The following is a 17,262-nucleotide window of genomic DNA, read 5'->3' on the forward strand; positions in this document are numbered from 1 at the left end:
TAAATGTATAAAACCACGGTAGTGAAACGTCTCATTTTAAAGCTAATTTTGCGTCTTTAACTCTTGAAAAGTTACGCATTTACCGCCCTATATATTGATATTGTATTGAGATAATAAAGCAGAAACAATATTCTATCACTTACGGTTCGAATTCAACTCATACTATTACCGGTCCGTGCATGTTCGGTCAGGAAAAGAAAGGGGGCTAATTATAATTACTAAGAGTGAGACATGTATGTGCTTTCCGTATGGGAAAACGGTAACATCTGTTTGTGAGTTTTAATTGATTTTATCAAAAAGTAGGAAGATATCCTTATGAAAACAGTGTAAACGTTTTTATATAAATTGAGGACATTTTTATTTCAATATTGTGTAATTATAATTGTCCTCCAAGCATTGTGTTAGGTGCCCAATCTTTCAGTTAAAATAACATTTAATTCTTATTCTCCTTACTAGAAATTAAAGCCATGAAGTAATAATCTACTGTAGTTATGAAGAATGTAACATCGTTGAAAAAAATCTTGTCCTGATAGGTTCAGACATTAATAATACCACGGAGATACCAATAATATGACGTTATTTTGGGATTTTATCGATATCCCTTCGGGGGCCTCTCAATTTTTCGCCCTGTCAGCTAAGCCGACATGACGTCATAATGTATTTATAGAAATTATCAACCACTGTAGAATGATGCAGATTTATTTTAAATCTTTACAGCATATGTAGCAGACACGTTTTGAAAAGTAGGTATTTTGTTTGACGGATAAGTATGGTTGATAATTGACTTACGACGTGTTATTCTGCAAGGGATAACTAATAATTACTGTAGATTTGATTGGCGGATTGTGAATTGTAAACGTCAAGAGAGATTTGGTGGGGATTCCCCAAAACAACACTGATGGTATAGGCTAGTTTACTGTGGATATCTTTAGTCTAGGTACAATGCCTTTTCTTCAAGCCAGCTTTTTGAAGTAGGTAGTGTTTATTTTGAATATTGTTCCAAATGGTACTGTATTTGACAAATGTTTGACCTGTCATAATACTGCAGTAGGAAAATATACAATGCATAAAGTGTCAAGTGACAGGAAGTTGTAACTAACAGACTAAATAGGATCTACATTTGTACCTTCCTGGTACGCCGTATAAACATCGTTATAAGAACTTCCAGACTACTTATATTGTCAAATACAACATAATATAGCCTGATGTAAGTAAAGAAAAGATATATACTGTATATATATGCAAATGTATCTCGGTTTTTTTGGCTCGTAGTTTGGCCATTATTATTTGGCAGGTTTTAATTGCACACTAATTATAATCTCTTTCCTGTTACAAATGGCGCTTGTGGCCCTCCCTGTCCTCTCTGTGGGGACGGGGAGTTCATGTACGTTAGAACCTGGGTTGTGGTGTTCGAGGGCAAACACATTTAAAAGGAGGGAGTAAAGTACTAGTATGGCAGCTAAGGTTTTAATTGTACATGCATATATATAGGATTAGGTCGCCTTCTAGCTTCGAGCTAGAGGGAATATCCCTTTAGCTCAGTGGTAGAGTGTCCGACTAGCTAGGAACCTGCATGGAGATCGAGGGTTTGATTCCCAGTGGAAGCACACTAATCTCTTTCCTGTTACAATTATATACAATGCCACTAACACTAACTGACTAAGCTTATTACATACCTGAAATTTTCAATTTAGTCGCAAAGAAAATAACTTTGTGTATTGTTTTTACCTCCAGAACAAGTATTTAACAGAAGATCAACATAATGGATTTCGGCTCAGATTATGTGTATGCCTATGACACCTTGGAGTATGAAGTCATATCTGATGAAGAGTATGAAGCTGGTATGGATGTCAGGTATGGTAACAGGATAAATATACAGTGTATTGGGCAAATTTAATACCCTCGCTTTATGCCTTGTATATTTTATGAGCAGAACAGAATACAGATAATAAGGGTAAATGAAATTGATATCAATAATTATTATGCCATACTTTATCTGATCCAGTACATACTTATCTAAGTCTGTGGATCCAGGCATCAACAGTGATATCTTCACACACACACTATATCTCTATGTAACAATTTAAATCTCTTTCATATCCAGTGGTGTTGGACAAGCCGATATTCCGCTGAATTGCTGAGTGTTTTGTCCCTTATTTAGAAATCCTGAAGAAGGGATAGTCCCTATATTACACTATGAACATGAACAAGTGTTTTCCTTTGGTTGTAACATAGGAATTTCCTAACTAGAAAAAAATGTTCATGTACTGCCCAGATGAAATGTGAAAGTCCTTACAAGTCAGGTGTAGACTAATAGAAAGCACTCAATATGGATGAAAGTCCTTACAAGTCAGGTGTAGACTAATAGAAAGCACTCAATGTGGATGAAAGGTCAAAAGATTCTAAAGCAGAGACATAGCTGTCAATTTAGACCTGGCCCTCATTTAAGGAGGGACACTCCCTCATTTTGACCAAAATTTACCAATCTCCCACAAAATCCCTCATTCAAGTCCAAACTCACACAAACTCAAAATCTACATTCTGTGCTACTTAAGTTGCTGCGAGGTGTATCTAGTGTAATGATCATAATCAGTGTGTCTGAATCAGATGAGTGTTTTTTGAAGTTATTTTGATACAAAAAAGGAAAGATAAATTGAGCAAATCATGTTTCACACACTTTCTCCCTCTCTTGAAATATGCAATGAGGGAGATCTGCCTCATTGCAGGTTTCAGTGGTTGACACATTTGCAGAGATGCAATTAAAGTTCTGCATTCTGGTGCGTTTTACTGAAATTTCAACAAAAACTTTGATGGGAAACAATTCAATTTCAAGCAGTCTGCCGAACCCACCCACTCTAGAACAACAGTAGGGCTATAATTAGTAGTTAATGTACATGTGCTATATATATACACATTATATTATACATATATTGCACAATGTATTTAATAGCTTAACACTGTTCTCTGTGATTTTGTAAAAGTGTTTTTATAATCTTCATGCAATTTCTTATGATAATTTTTTTTTTTTTTTTTTTTTTATTTAAAGTGATTCTGACTCCGACTCAGAAGATGAAATAGTTAGTGGTAAGTATATACTGACTTAACCCTGCAGTCAAGAAATATTTAAATCCAAATTTGAATATTGTTTAATTCTTCAGTTCCATATATTATATTGAAATGTGTTTTAATTTATAACATATATTGTACATTTATATAATAAAAATTATGTAGTATTGTATATAATTGGAACATTTCACCAAATTTTGATTTATTTTCATGAGAAAGAGTTATTTTATTTTCATGAGAAAGAGTATTTTTTATAAACATTTTGATATTTGAACTTCAAAATTTTACAATTCTGTAGATTAAAAACTTGAATGTGAAGTACTATAAGTAGGTATTTTGAACAGTTGTGATTTTCACAGAGCTCTGGTATTAAAAAAAAAAAGAAATAAAAAAGATCAACAATGACCTCTTGTAGGTTCAAATTCTTTATTTGCTGAAGTTTTACAACTTAGGTGTCTCCACCTTTTTTATTCTTTGATACATATTTATATAATTTATAAACTTAAAAAGTCATATACTGGTATGATGTCATGTAGTGTTTTCACAAAAATTAAAAAAAAATAAAATGGTTTTGGCAATGTTGAATTTGTGGGCCCTTTGAGATTGTTTCACTAATTGATGCTGAAAATGTTCTCTGCTGTGTTGGAATGTTAAACAGTATTTATACATCTATAGTGTATGTATTTGTGACTTTTGCTCAGTACTGCATCAAAAGAAACTTATATCATTGTTTCTGATTTTTTTTCCAGACAGTTTGATTGAGCTCCCATCAGCATTAGATTTAACTTTAAGTTCTACTGTGCCCCCGCCCCCTCCTGCCTTACCAGGTGCGGCACGCAAGGAAAAGAGGAAATCTGGAGGCAAAGCCAAATGCAAAAAGAGGGGACATTGGAGAAGCGCACCTCTAGGAGGTTAGGTTAATCAGGTTACAGAATATGAAATATGTGAATGGAAGGTTTTTTTAAAGTCACAAAGTTCTCTTAGTTTAGCATGTCCTGCAATAACTCATGTACCGGAACTTGAAAAAAAAATTGTTGGTGCGCAAAATATTTTAGTAGAACCTTTTTTGGGGATTTTCAGCCTCAAAAAGTACCTGCGCAAATTACATAGGTGCGCAAATTACATGCGATTTTACGGTATATGAAATCCAGATTAATATGAAATATCAATGATAATTGTACTGTCTGTGATATATTGATATTCATAACAGTTTACTACATACAATAATCCCCCCAAAAAATTATGAAACTTTAACCTAAACAAATCAAACCCTCAGGGCTTGAGATTTCTCTATCCTCTACTGTAACTGGTGATAACCTTTTAGTCAGGTACTGAGGAGGAGGAAGCAAAATGGCTTTTATTAAAGTAACGGTTTTGATAAAGTCCGCATAGTTCTGCACTATTACAAAGTGTGTCAGATATGCATGGGGCACTGTTTCCCTTAACCAGGTACACAGTTGTTTGTGTTCGGGCACTTTATTACACGTACCATGGTTTGTCACTGTCAGAGTTAGGCAAGTGCTGTTATTAAACACTAATTGACCTTAGATAATTTAATACATTGGGTAAATCAATATGAATCTGGATCAAATTACAATTGGAAGTTAACAAACTACTTTTTTTTATATTTTAAGATGCTGATGCAACAAATTTTGACACTGTACCTAGTGGGCGGAGAGAACGAAGAGCAGACACCAACATTGTGTCCATCAATTTTCAGACTCTTGTAACCCCAAGTAACATGCACACTGGTGATGCTGTGTACTGTGACAGCTGTCAGGCCATTCTCTCCCATCTCTGCAAGCTTGAGGACAGTGGGGACGCCAAGGTAAAAACACTGCATCAGAGCAACTTAAATGTGAAAACTTATTTAAATCAAAATAGGTCATTGCTCTTCTTAGGATTGTCATAATGTGGCATAATTCTTGTAATAAGAACTAAGGCCAAATAAAAATGTAGCTGCGTTTCCCGTTTCCCGACCGACCCTATTTTTTCATGCTGACCCCAATACATCTTATTGGTTTTTCACAGTCACTGTTATGCATTTATTAGCCGTTTAATTGTTCAAAGTGTAAATATAATTTGCTATGCATTTTACTAGCCTTGGCTCAAGTTTTATTTGAAGATACTTGGCTAAGTAGCCACAGATAATTGTGCTTATGATATAGGTTGGGATCTGTAGATTAGTGTGACCGTCTGCAGTCTGCTGGGGGAATTAAGTCCAGTTTGTGATGTCAGTGTTTGTGGCTCCAGCTGATGCTGACCATCAGAGTCAAATTTAGCAGGATTTATGGCCAGTTGAACCTAGTCGTACAGAGGTTGAATTTTAGCAGGATTTCGGCAGCATCAACAATTTTAATGTACATGTGGATCAAAATTTTTAATGTAGCAGGATTTTGCTAAGGGACAGATAGTAAGGTAGTTCAGCTGGAGAGTCGAAGCAGGAGAAGAGAGTTGGGTTGGGGAGTTGAGTTAAGGAGTTTTGAGGGAGGAGTTTGAGTTGGGGAGACCGAGTTGAAAGGTCTAGAGATAAAGAGGAGAGTTAGAAGGTTAGAATTAAAGTGAGAATTAGGAAGTTAGTAATAATAGTAGTTTTAGCTGTAGTTTGAAAATCTGTGTAGTTTTACAGTTTTTAGAATTCGGAGATAAGTTTGGAGTGGATAGATTGAGTTCATAATAGTGAAGGCTTGTGTATTTTATTACGGATTAAAAAACTTAATCTAGTGTAAATATAACTGTTCTTATTTTGTTGTTCAATTTCAAGGATTTTTTTATTTGTGTATTTATTTTACATGAATGAAATATTATAAAAACAATAACATATTTTTAACATTTAGGGAGGTAATCAGGAGATTCTTTTCACCAGAAAAATAATAAAATAAAAAAATAAAATAAAATGTTTTTCCTACCTACCTACCCTATTTTATTTGGAGCCAAAACAGGAAACACACATATTTTTATTTGGCCTAAACTATGTGTTACATATGAAGACTGAGACTTGATGGGTTTGATTCCCCGATCGGACGTGGAAAGGTATTGGGTCACCTACCTGACCATGTAGGGTTTCTCAGGTGCTCTGGTTTCCTCCCACATTAAAACCCCTAGCCCACATGCTTCCATCTGGGCCACCAAGAGTGATTAATATAAGATGAAAAAAAAATTGTTTCAAACTTTTTGTACAATAAATAAAATGTTATTTATATCACTAGCTGATACTTCATTTTGTGTTAGAGTCGACTACTGCAACAAATAAGCAAAATAACTGAGTTCAGAATTTGTCTTTTCCATCATTTTTAGTTCCCAACTGGGAAATGTGTTCCCTACTGGAGGAACCAGGCTTGCACCCTGTTCAACAGTCCGTCAGTGTGACACATATGGGCACATCACATTTATTCTTTCTCCTGCAATTGCGATTGTATGCCAGTATACCTCTTTGGGTGATGGAGTGTCACTTGCTGAAATTGGATCTCATGCCCTTAAAGTGTAATGACCCTTTGTTCATTCATGACACCAAAGATTTTGAGGGACTATGAATTGCCTGCAATATTTTGCCTTGGGCTTTTTCCTGTTCGTGAACCATAATTGTTACATGTCCACATTGTCTTTGCTAACCAGGTTTGGAGGTGTGAGTTCTGTGGTCAGGAGATGGTGGTGGACATCGTGGAGGAAGAGAAGCCGACTCAGGATGACGTGACATTTATGCTGTCCCCTGCCCTTTCTACCACAAGCAGTGGACCCAAAGGCACAGACAGTTCACTGGTCATCTTCTGTGTGGACGTCTCGGGCAGCATGTGTATCACTACAGAGGTAAGGGGAGCAGGACATTGGGGTCGTTTTGGGTTAGGGTAGGGGGGAAATGAAGGACATTTTGCTGATATTATTCACTGTAGTGATATAACTGTAGGACATTGTGTCAATGTACATAAAATATCTATGGAGGGACCACCTGCATTGGCGCTAGACAGTAGAAACCGTACATAACTATGCATGTGTGATAATAGAAACACTATCGCTAAATAAATTTCATTTCTAGTCAAAGAAAAGATGAAAATCTGTATACTGTGTGAGGCATATTGCATGCCAAAACAGTTTTTCTGTATACATTTTCTATAATGATGATTTCTAGGTACCAGGCAAATTGAAGTTAAGAGGAGGAGGTAGCGCCCGGCATGTCCATCGGCTGCAGGAGGACAGGCGTGACCAATTCTTGCCGAACCAGAAAAGAAATGTGACATTTGTCTCGAGATTACAAGCTGCTCAGGCCGCTGTTGACCAACAGCTTGAGGAGATGTCCAAAAACCACCCAAACAGACGAGTGGCACTCATAATCTTTAATAACGAGGTTGGTTTTCTGACTGTTGTAGTCATTGGGCTAGACCAACTAGCTGTTCTCTGTATTTTAATTAGAACAAAATATTTGTTTTGATCAGTGAAAAACAATACAGAACACTTTGTGAATTTTGTTTGAGGAAGGATTACTGTATTGTTTCTGGGGCCAAAGTTTCAGCCCAAGCTGCTATGGAAAATTATGCTATTATTACTCAAAATCTCTTAAATTTTACAAATCTCAAAAATATAAAATTTGGGATATTAATCTCAGCTTCTATCAGTATTTGGGTATAACTCCAAAAATCCCAATTCTGGAACACATTTTTCTTAATCCCAAGCTGCAGGCCCCATTCCTTAAGTAGTGAAAAAAGCCCTAGTATGTCCTGTAAATAATTAGTTTCTGACATTGCAGGTTGTAGTATTGGGCGATGGTAAGACTACGCCTGTAACCATTGCTGGAGACAAGCTGACAGAGAGGGAGGAACTGGTGAAGATCGGCTCGGACCTTCCCTGCCCTGGGGACATCAAATCCGCACGCTCAACACTCAGCACCAAAATATTTGAGTAAGAACAAGTTATGATAATTACCTAAACTCAGAATCACCCGTAATGATACATGATTAAAACCTTCAGCTGTAAAATGAAGTCCAATAATACAAGGGAGTTGTACATGTTGTATTATATCTGGAATAACAGTTCCTATTATTCCCATTTCAATTTGAGTACAATCATGTGAATTGTCAATCCACTCACGTGACAAACTAGAAATTGTGAATCAACCCATGTCACAAAGTAAAACTTGAAAATTCACCTATGTACAGACTAGAAATTGACCGACCTTGGCCCACTTGTATAAAACATCTCAACTCTTGAGATTTCCTCAAGTCTAAGATTTCCCATAGACAATACATTGCTAGAGATTTTCCTTAACTTTGTGATGTTTTATACAAGTGGGCCCTTTTCCTTTTAAAAGATAGAATAGATGAAATGTTTACAAAATTGTTTGTGCATTTAACTGATGTTACATGTATTATATTACCGTAGCTGTATCAGTGTGTCTATTTATTTTTTAACTCCCTTTGATAATTTTGTGTACAGATTGGAGGAAGGTGGGGCTACAGCTCTCGGTCCTGCCCTACTTGTTGCTACAACAATGGCCTCTCAACAACCAGGTTCCAAAGTGATCATTTGCACTGACGGGCTGGCCAATGTCGGTCTCGGCCGCCTGGATATATCCACTAGGGAGATGCAGGAGACATCTCTCGACTTCTATGAAAGTGTTGCTGAGACAGCTGCAGACAAGGGGTAGGTTCAGCCATCTGTTTTCAGTATGGTTTAGAATTTAACCCTTTACTGAAGAAACTAGAAATTATTTTTGTTTTTTTATGCCTCAGCCATAAAATGGGGCGGGGGGGGGCATATAATGTTGCCCATGTCCGTCGCAAATCGTCGCGTCGCGTCCCCGTCCCATCCATGAGCGGGGGCATTTATGTCTTACAGACGTTTCTAGTCTTGTTTTGTTTTTTGCCTTGTCACTTAAACATGAAGGAAACTGATTTGACGTTGTGTGTTACAGAGTGTCTGTGTCGGTTATAAGCATGGAGGGGACGGACTGTAAGTTGATACAACTCGGTAAAGTGGCAGACAAGACTGGAGGACAGGTAGGGTCTAAAAATAGGTTACACTGCATGTATTATCAGAGCAAAGTATGAACAAGTACCATCATACAGTATACGTACATTCTACTAGTCATCTTGTTTTTGCTTTTCACTTGTATTTTCATTTTTCTTTAGACACTGTTTTTCCTCGCAATATATTATATATATAATGTGATTAAATCATGTCACATACTTAATAATGACTTCTGCTTCACATCATGATGTTAGGACCATAACCAAAAAAAAAAAAAATCCTTGGAAAGTTTTTCTGTGTTAAAGAATTGGTAGGTCCTTTCCCTGGTGGCTTCCTGTCACAACTGGACACTATGCATGGTTGGAGACTGTTTGCATACATGATAATTGAATTTATTAAATCTAAAAAACAAAAGTTTCCAAAACAATAACTTCATATTATCTAGAGACTGGAAAGAGCCAGCATCACAATTTATGAAGCCACATCGTTTAAATCTCAAAATACATCCCATGATTGATCATGCATGTCATAACTTTAGGTTACAAGTGCTGATGTCACAATTTGATTGTTGATTTGTTTTTATCTTCATCTTGTTAAAAAAAATAAAGCATTAGCCCTTTCAATCCTATGTAACTTTGATAAACTCTACCATGCATTGATCTGGATCAGTCCATTATGGTCTACAGTGGTGAAAGGGTTAATTAATGTCTTATTTCAATCATGAAAGAGACAAACAACCAAATAAATATAAAATGAATCGGGGTTTTGTTCAGAATAGTCCTTTTTTTCCTTTAGCTAATGGTACTGTACGTAGGATTAAGATGTACGTTTGAAACTTACAGCAGATTTTTTTCACTGTTTCATTAAACAGATTAACATTGTGGACCCACTGAAGCTCACACAGGAGTTCTCGACGATACTGGAAGGCCGCATCATAGCAACGAATGTGGTGGCCACATTGATCTTGCACAAACAGCTGTATGTATGCATGTTTTTTAGTTTATGTAGTCAATGTTTGTGAAAAAACGCTGGTCTTCAAATTGTTAAATTTAAAATCAAGAAAATTTAAGTAAAACGAAATCAAGTTTATTAATTAATGTGGCATGCAAACAGGCTACTAAAACATGAAAGCACTTTGTACAGTCCAAAACTGGCTTATTAGTCCCCCACTAGTACTGGAGTAGAGGACTAGAGGTTTACACTCTGGTGTGGCAGTTTGTCAGTCAGTCAGTGCAACACTTTGTCCAACACATACAATTGCAAAAATTTATATAAGAATACCTCTTGGGATGGGGAAGTATCCCGTATTAAATGGGTTCTTGTTCGCCAATACCTACATACAGAATTACCCACTTTTGTTAATCACTGTCACTTGCCTGAAGCATATATCTTATATATACAAAAGTAGGTTATTAACTTATTACCATTACTGTTATAATCTCAAACCACTTGCTTTCATTCTGTATATGAACTCTTCAACTTTTAGAATTTTCATTCTATATTTAACTGTTTAGTCAGAGTTATCAACACCATGTATCCCTGCAGTAACCCTGGAATCTCAGAATACCCTATCTTACACCATTTGTGTATTTTCTTCACAAGTCTGTCATCATTAGACAATCAGTCAATCTAACTTTGGTAAAAAGTGGAACATTCTCTTAAAGTCTAACTAATATTTACCCTTTCACCCCTATGCAACTTTAGTAGACTTTCCCATGCATTGATCTGGATGAGTCCATTATGGTTTACAGTGTTGAAAGAGTTAAATATGTTTCAAAATATGTCTGAGTGATAAGTTACTGGCTATCCTTGAAGCACCTGTTAAAGGAACACAGGTTTCATATAGATTTACAGACCTCTTTAAGTCTAACTAATATTAAAGGTGTTTCAACATAGGTCTGAGTGATAAGTTACTGGCTATCCTTGAAACACCTGTTAAAGGAACACAGGTTTCATATAGATTTACAGACCTCTTTATATACTTATTTCCATATTCCACATCCATGAAATAGTATTAGTTAAAGAAATGGGCTATATAGTTTGCAAAAGACTTTATGTGACGTTTCATCATCGTTGGAATATTCTATATTTTGTTTTCTATCCTTATTAAGGTTCTTCCACTATGAAGACACAAAAGAAAGCAAAGTGGTGAAAAACGTTGGCAATGTGACATCTGATACAGAGGTCACTTTTGAGTACGGTGTCAGAACCAAGCAGAAAAAAGAGACGGGTACGTATACCATAAGGATCATTATACAGTACATATGCAAGACGACACACTTGTGTTTTTCTAACGAATCAGAAAGCACAAGTTTATTGAGCGGACGAATATATTCCCGAGACGAGTGAATATATACGTCCGCGCAATAAATGAGTGCTTTCTGATTCGTTAGAAAACACAAGTGTGTCGTCTTGCTTTTATCGCATACTTTCCGTATTTGGTACAGATCGATACAAAGATTTTATAAACTTTGATATTTTTTGCAAACTTTTCAGTTCACCATGACAAGGGGATTCCCATAAAAAGTAGTTCCGGCTAGTAGGTAAATACAACATTCCATATTGCACATGTGCAATACAGAACATTGTATTTCATAATCTGAAAATTGCTTGTATTACTATAACAAGATTCAACAGGCATGTGATAAATCCCTGTATCCAATGAAAATTAAAAACAAAAATATACATCAGCCTGGTCTCTTGCCACACACCTGATGTCCTTTTATTCACAAAGTTTTTGATGTGTATACAATTGTACAAAATATATATGAAATTAAGTTAACAGAAATAGAGGATTTCAGACAGGTTTCCGTTACATATGGCTTCATATAAATAGATTGTAATAAGATAAAAATGGTTTTTCATGCATTTTCAATTTGTGCTATATACATTATACCTTCTGTTCAGGTCAATCCGGATCAACTTCAAATCAAGTTCCACAAGAGGGTGCTTTTGGAGGTCCAAGTTCAGAAGGTGCAGGTCAGAGTTCAGGTCAAAGCTCAGAGGGTGCAGGTCAAAGTTCAGATAGTGGAACTGCTGACGAGCCCAAAGAGTTGCCGTTCCAGTTGCAGGTGAAGTACACAGATGTGGATGGGGCTACTGCACTCCGCGTCCTCACCAAGACCAAACCTGTCACCAAGGACCGGAGTCAGGCAGAGAGAAGTAAGGACTGTATGCCCTATAAATGTTGTTGGTCTGTGATAAAATAATTTATATAAGTAAGCATCCCCGATTTGGATAAAGCATTATTATTGAATATAAAGGTCTAAGAAATTTGTTTTCCTTCATTTCACTTCTCAAAAAATCGCTTGCTCAAATTGAGTTATACGAGAGAATGGACCTAAGGGAGATAAAAAGAGAATTCCAAAGTTTTAAAGTCTAAAGTAGAAATAATCAAAAATATGTGTTACAATATGAACAGTTTAACCCTTTCACCCCTAGGTAACTTTAGTGGACTCTACCATGCATTTATTGGGATGAGTCCATTATGGTCTACAGTGGTGAAAGGGTTAAAGGGTTGTTGATTGTTCAACTTAGCTGTTTGTTCAGCTTGGCTGTATCGTGTTAGGTTACTCATACTTTTGGATTGTTTTGTGTTGGGATCCTGGGCTATAAAAGACACCATACCCAGAGGTCAAAGTTCAAACTTGGATCTTTTGATGTCCTACAATTCCAACATATAAATGGGGCCTTCAGTTACATCAGTATAACTTTGATGAACTTGAAATGGCCTGTAAAATATCTTGGAAATTAATATGTATTGGTATGGTATTGACAATCTAGACGAATGACACAGCTTTGCAGGCAAGCATACATTATGATGTTTGCCTGAAAGCTGTGTAATTCATAGGGGTGTCACAACACGCCAAGAGTGTATCACGATATATTGCAATACAGAATGAATATCTTGCGATACGTATCCCGATATATTGTCATAGGAAAGATGTGCTCGATTTTATGATAAGTTTGTTGTCAGGATGTTATCAAACTTAATCATATGTAATATGGATCACATAGATTTAAGATTTTTGTCAAACCAACCATCGATTACAAAATTTGAACTAATTCCTGCCACTACTAAAAGCCTGTTTTATGCGTATTGGCATATGTATTAGAATTTGTTGTAATTTGCAAAGTTAAATGACCAAGCAGAATGAGATACATAAAAATAAGCTTTTAAAAAAATATTACGATACAGCAATATTTCATCTCTGTGTTGTGGTACAATACGATATACCCGTGTATTGCGATATACCTGTTTTCTGATATATTGTGACAGCCCTAGCTATAGTAATTCATAAGACTATAAATGCCATATCAATACAGTTCAATGCTTATATTCACAATTTTTGGAGTATTTAAGATCACAGAAATTGGAATAAGGTTTTTTTTAAGTTATTTGTTCTTAGGGTTAATATTTATTGAGAACACCATACGGTGGTAAATATTTATACTACATCAGATATCAAAACTGGAGCTTTGACTTGGTCTGAGAAATAATTAAGTACATTTACACATGCATTGACATACTGTATACCGGGGAACCTTCGCTGCAGTTTAACTTTCGTCCCTTTCGCCTTCCGATCTGAGGGCGAATTTAACATGATGGCGAAAGTTTAAAAAGAATTTCACGTATACGACGGCACATGTTTTGTCACTATTTCCTCTACAATGAGGCCTAACTCAGGTACCGTATGTGATGCAATTGGGGTCCAGTGGTGTTCCACTGTTGGCAATGTAGGACGAATTTAACACTTGACGAATAAGGACTCTGCCGGTACGGGGCGAAAGTTTAAAGTTTAACGGTATACAGTATTATGTGAAACATGTTTATTTAAATTTTTGACATTTTTCTAAATTCACAATTACAATGAAGAGTGGGTATCTGGCTGATGAAGAGCAGCATTATAAAACACTTCTTAATCCTTCTTTTCTTGTAGAGATGAACATCGATGTGCTGGGTAAGCACTCAGCTCAAGTGTCTGCCAATCTAGCACTAGACGGCATGTACACACAGGCTAGGAGTAGGGCCCTGATGAACCAACGACTTGCCTGGAGACACAAAAAGTTCGTAAAACACAACTTTTCTTTTATGAGAAGTTCTTTTTACACAACCAATAACATTTCTATGTGACGTTTCGATGACGAGTACGACATGTACACTGTCACCTTCGTCAGACAAATGACCAGTGAAGTGTATGTACACAAAGGTGTAAAATGTGTACGAGTTGTCCATAAAATCGATGTCGATTTCGGCTACGCTGGAAACGGATGTACAATAGTTGACATATCGATTTTATGGACAACTCGTACACATACTTACCAACCTGAAGAGAATGTTTAGAAACAACTTTTGTTTTTTTATTTTTTCATTCCTACATAGCTTAGACACCAAGCCATCATCTCTACATAGACTAGCGCAGTATATAGGTTCTTTTTTATGATATTTGTATCTTTTGAAAACCATGATGTTTACTATAGAAAGTATACATTAAAAAGCACATGATTGGCTACCTCTCACAAATGTATTTTAGTTATGTTGTTGTCATCAAGAAATTTTCAGTTCAGCTTATTAATAATGTGACCAAGTCACAGAAACCTGTTTTATTCAGACTTTCAATTAGGAATGGATAAATTCAGTGAACCAGAGCAGTTTTAGTGCTGCATGTGAAACTGTTTTTATGGTCAATTATAAAGATAGAGTATAATTAATCATCATTAAAATGCCATGAATAAGATAGAGTATAAATTAGATCATCATTAGAATGCCATGAAAAAGATAGAGTATAAATTAGATCATCATTAGAATGCCATGAAAAAGATAGAGTATAAATAAGATCATCATTAAAATGCCATGAAATGTAAGCAATGGTTATTTTTAATTTTTCTTCCCGCATGTATTATATCTAAAACATGTACCCCATTTTGAAATTTCTCTATGTTGTTTACAGGGGCGACTCCCATGAGAGTAGGTCTCAGCAGAGGAAGGCCAACAAAACGTACGGAGCGGTGTTTGGAAAGGTCAGATCTGTGGAGAATTACCTCAACCAGGCACAGAAGGTAAGCCTTACACATAGGATTTGTGCTTTGAAACAGGAGAATAATTTATCTATACAGTCAAACCTCGTTATCTCGAATTCGATGGGGTCGTGGAAAAACTTATCCGAGTATTCAAGTTATGCGGGTTCATAAATTTGGTATGAAATAACAAACTAGCAGTTCTTGATTTTATTAATAGCCAATGCTTATAATCAACCGATGAATGATATACGTAATCAATATAACAAATACAGGCAGTAATTTTACAATAAACACGCTTACAAAAATAGAGTAAGTTATTTCCGAAAAACATACTTTCGTTTAATAGCGCGACCAAATGGTTGGACCGTATTATGAATTTGTTATCAAATATGGATGGGCCAAGTGATTAAATGTTGTTTTTGGCTAGTCTAGATCTTGGCAAAGTCTTTCCAGTTCTGCATTTGTATTTGCAAGTCAGTCAAGTTTAAATTCTGAAGTGTTACATTTAAAAATCGACTATCCCGTTGTGTCTGTCTTCGTACAATGCAGTAATGAAAGTGCGCAAGACTAAAACAAAGCACTGTAAAGGAGCGTACGCAAAGTTGATTCTGTAAATGAAAACTCACACAAACAGATTATGTCATACATGTAACACATTGATTCATTAAAGCCAAATGTGACACCTGACACCTCAACTCGATATAATCAACAACAATTATCGTATTGTTCTTTAAAACCTTTCGATCGACTTTCAAAGCCATACGGGCTCCTTTAAAAACATGAACCTGTGAAGCTGTCGTAGGTTGTGATTTTCACTGTGGAACTCTTTTATGCATGACCTTGTGCACGCTTTGTGATCAATTTACCGATTTGCATTGTCGTCTGTTTGGTTGCACAAATCATTAAATGGACTCGCAGTAAGTACAGAATACTGTTGATCAACATTGATAAAGTTTGTTTTTATTTTGAACAACATGCTTTTGACAGTCTGCACACTTTACAGTCTGAAGCTTTATCGTAAATTCTTTTTACCGATTTCATGCTAGTCTACTCACGAAAGATGTTCATAAACACAGAATGGCATGATGTCGTACTTTTGCATTTTATTTGTATCAAAGAATTAATTAGTGACAAAATGAAATTTTAACACTATGAAGAAGACACTGTTTTGATGTTGGATTTACGCTATTGAAACCAATATCTTACTTCAAGTATCCAAGTTTTTCGACTTTTCAGTGAATAAAATTCTGATAATTTGAACCCTAAGATAAAGAAGAGATTTTGCCGGGACCGGAGAAATACTTCGAGATAAACGGGGTCTTGGAGTTATAAGAGTTCGAGATAAAGAGGTTCAACTGTATGTATCAAATCAGACAACATTTGATGTTGCTCCAGCTATCAAGAATTAACCACTCGTAAGGCACATCACAGCACAAAGTTATATATATATACTATTCATACAATTAATACATTCAATGCAATTTTGAAGGTTTGTAGGTATTGTAAGGTATTGGCTGTTGAGAAGTTCTTTTTATACACTTTTTTGAGAACTTCTCATAATCCATATACTTACCAACCTGAAGAAAATGTTAAGGAAAAAAAGGTATTGGCTGGTTGCAAAGGCCCTATAACCACGGACAATAATTTGTGAACCGCTTTGAGACGACCTATGAACTAGGTGGTGATAAAGCGGTATATAAGAACCTCAAATTATTATCATTATTATATGAGGACTGAAGGTTTTAGGTTGACAGAATTTCCTATGTTTTTGTTCACTAGAGGGAGTCCGCTTCCACAGGGAAGACCTACAGTGATGACGAAGATGAAGGAGAGAGGTCACTGGGTGATAATGCCATTGTAGACACAAACAAATTTGCTGTCAAAGCTCCAACTCCGATGGCCTCTGGGAGTTCTGTGTTGGCACCTGCAGCAGGATTATTTTCTTTTCTTGGAGACAAGAAAAATAAAAAGGTTGCTATTTACTGATAAACTAGGTGTATTATTCTGTCACAAATATGAAAGTGTATAGGTACACTATTAATAAGTGCAGGTTATTATACAAGTTTTGATCAGTAAAATAATTGTTTGGTGATTGCCTGATTCAAGGTGAAACATTATAATTATATTTACATTTGCATGGCATTGTCACTATATAGCCTCTTTGAAAGCTGTGTCGTTGATGGGACTTTAATTACCATGCCGCACGAGACATAA

General features: G+C 36.0%; 1 protein-coding gene across 6 annotated transcripts in view; it reads left to right on the forward strand.

Moving 5' to 3' along the window:
* Nucleotides 1-639: 639 nt before the first annotated feature.
* LOC110450706 (circularly permutated Ras protein 1-like) overlaps nt 640-17,262 on the forward strand; it is a 20,367-nt gene continuing 3,744 nt past the window's right edge. Inside the window, exons 1-16 of one of the 6 annotated variants that reach the window (XM_021498362.1) lie at nt 640-743; nt 1,735-1,854; nt 3,047-3,084; nt 3,816-3,977; nt 4,701-4,894; nt 6,682-6,873; nt 7,193-7,408; nt 7,808-7,959; nt 8,494-8,700; nt 8,972-9,056; nt 9,899-10,005; nt 11,139-11,257; nt 11,935-12,189; nt 13,968-14,094; nt 14,979-15,087; nt 16,828-17,019. In XM_021498362.1, coding sequence (XP_021354037.1) covers nt 1,763-1,854; nt 3,047-3,084; nt 3,816-3,977; nt 4,701-4,894; nt 6,682-6,873; nt 7,193-7,408; nt 7,808-7,959; nt 8,494-8,700; nt 8,972-9,056; nt 9,899-10,005; nt 11,139-11,257; nt 11,935-12,189; nt 13,968-14,094; nt 14,979-15,087; nt 16,828-17,019 — 2,247 coding nt within the window. In that variant the 5' untranslated portion in view covers nt 640-743; nt 1,735-1,762. Of the gene's footprint in view, nt 744-882; nt 972-1,084; nt 1,208-1,366; nt 1,385-1,734; nt 1,855-3,046; nt 3,085-3,815; nt 3,978-4,700; nt 4,895-6,681; nt 6,874-7,192; nt 7,409-7,807; nt 7,960-8,493; nt 8,701-8,971; nt 9,057-9,898; nt 10,006-11,138; nt 11,258-11,934; nt 12,190-13,967; nt 14,095-14,978; nt 15,088-16,827; nt 17,020-17,262 lie in introns of those variants that run through there. The other 5 variants (XM_021498361.1, XM_021498365.1, XM_021498363.1 and 2 more) reach the window with 5 other exon arrangements.

Source organism: Mizuhopecten yessoensis, unplaced genomic scaffold (genome assembly GCF_002113885.1).
Source record: "Mizuhopecten yessoensis strain PY_sf001 unplaced genomic scaffold, ASM211388v2 scaffold5459, whole genome shotgun sequence".
NCBI lineage: Eukaryota > Metazoa > Mollusca > Bivalvia > Pectinida > Pectinidae > Mizuhopecten > Mizuhopecten yessoensis.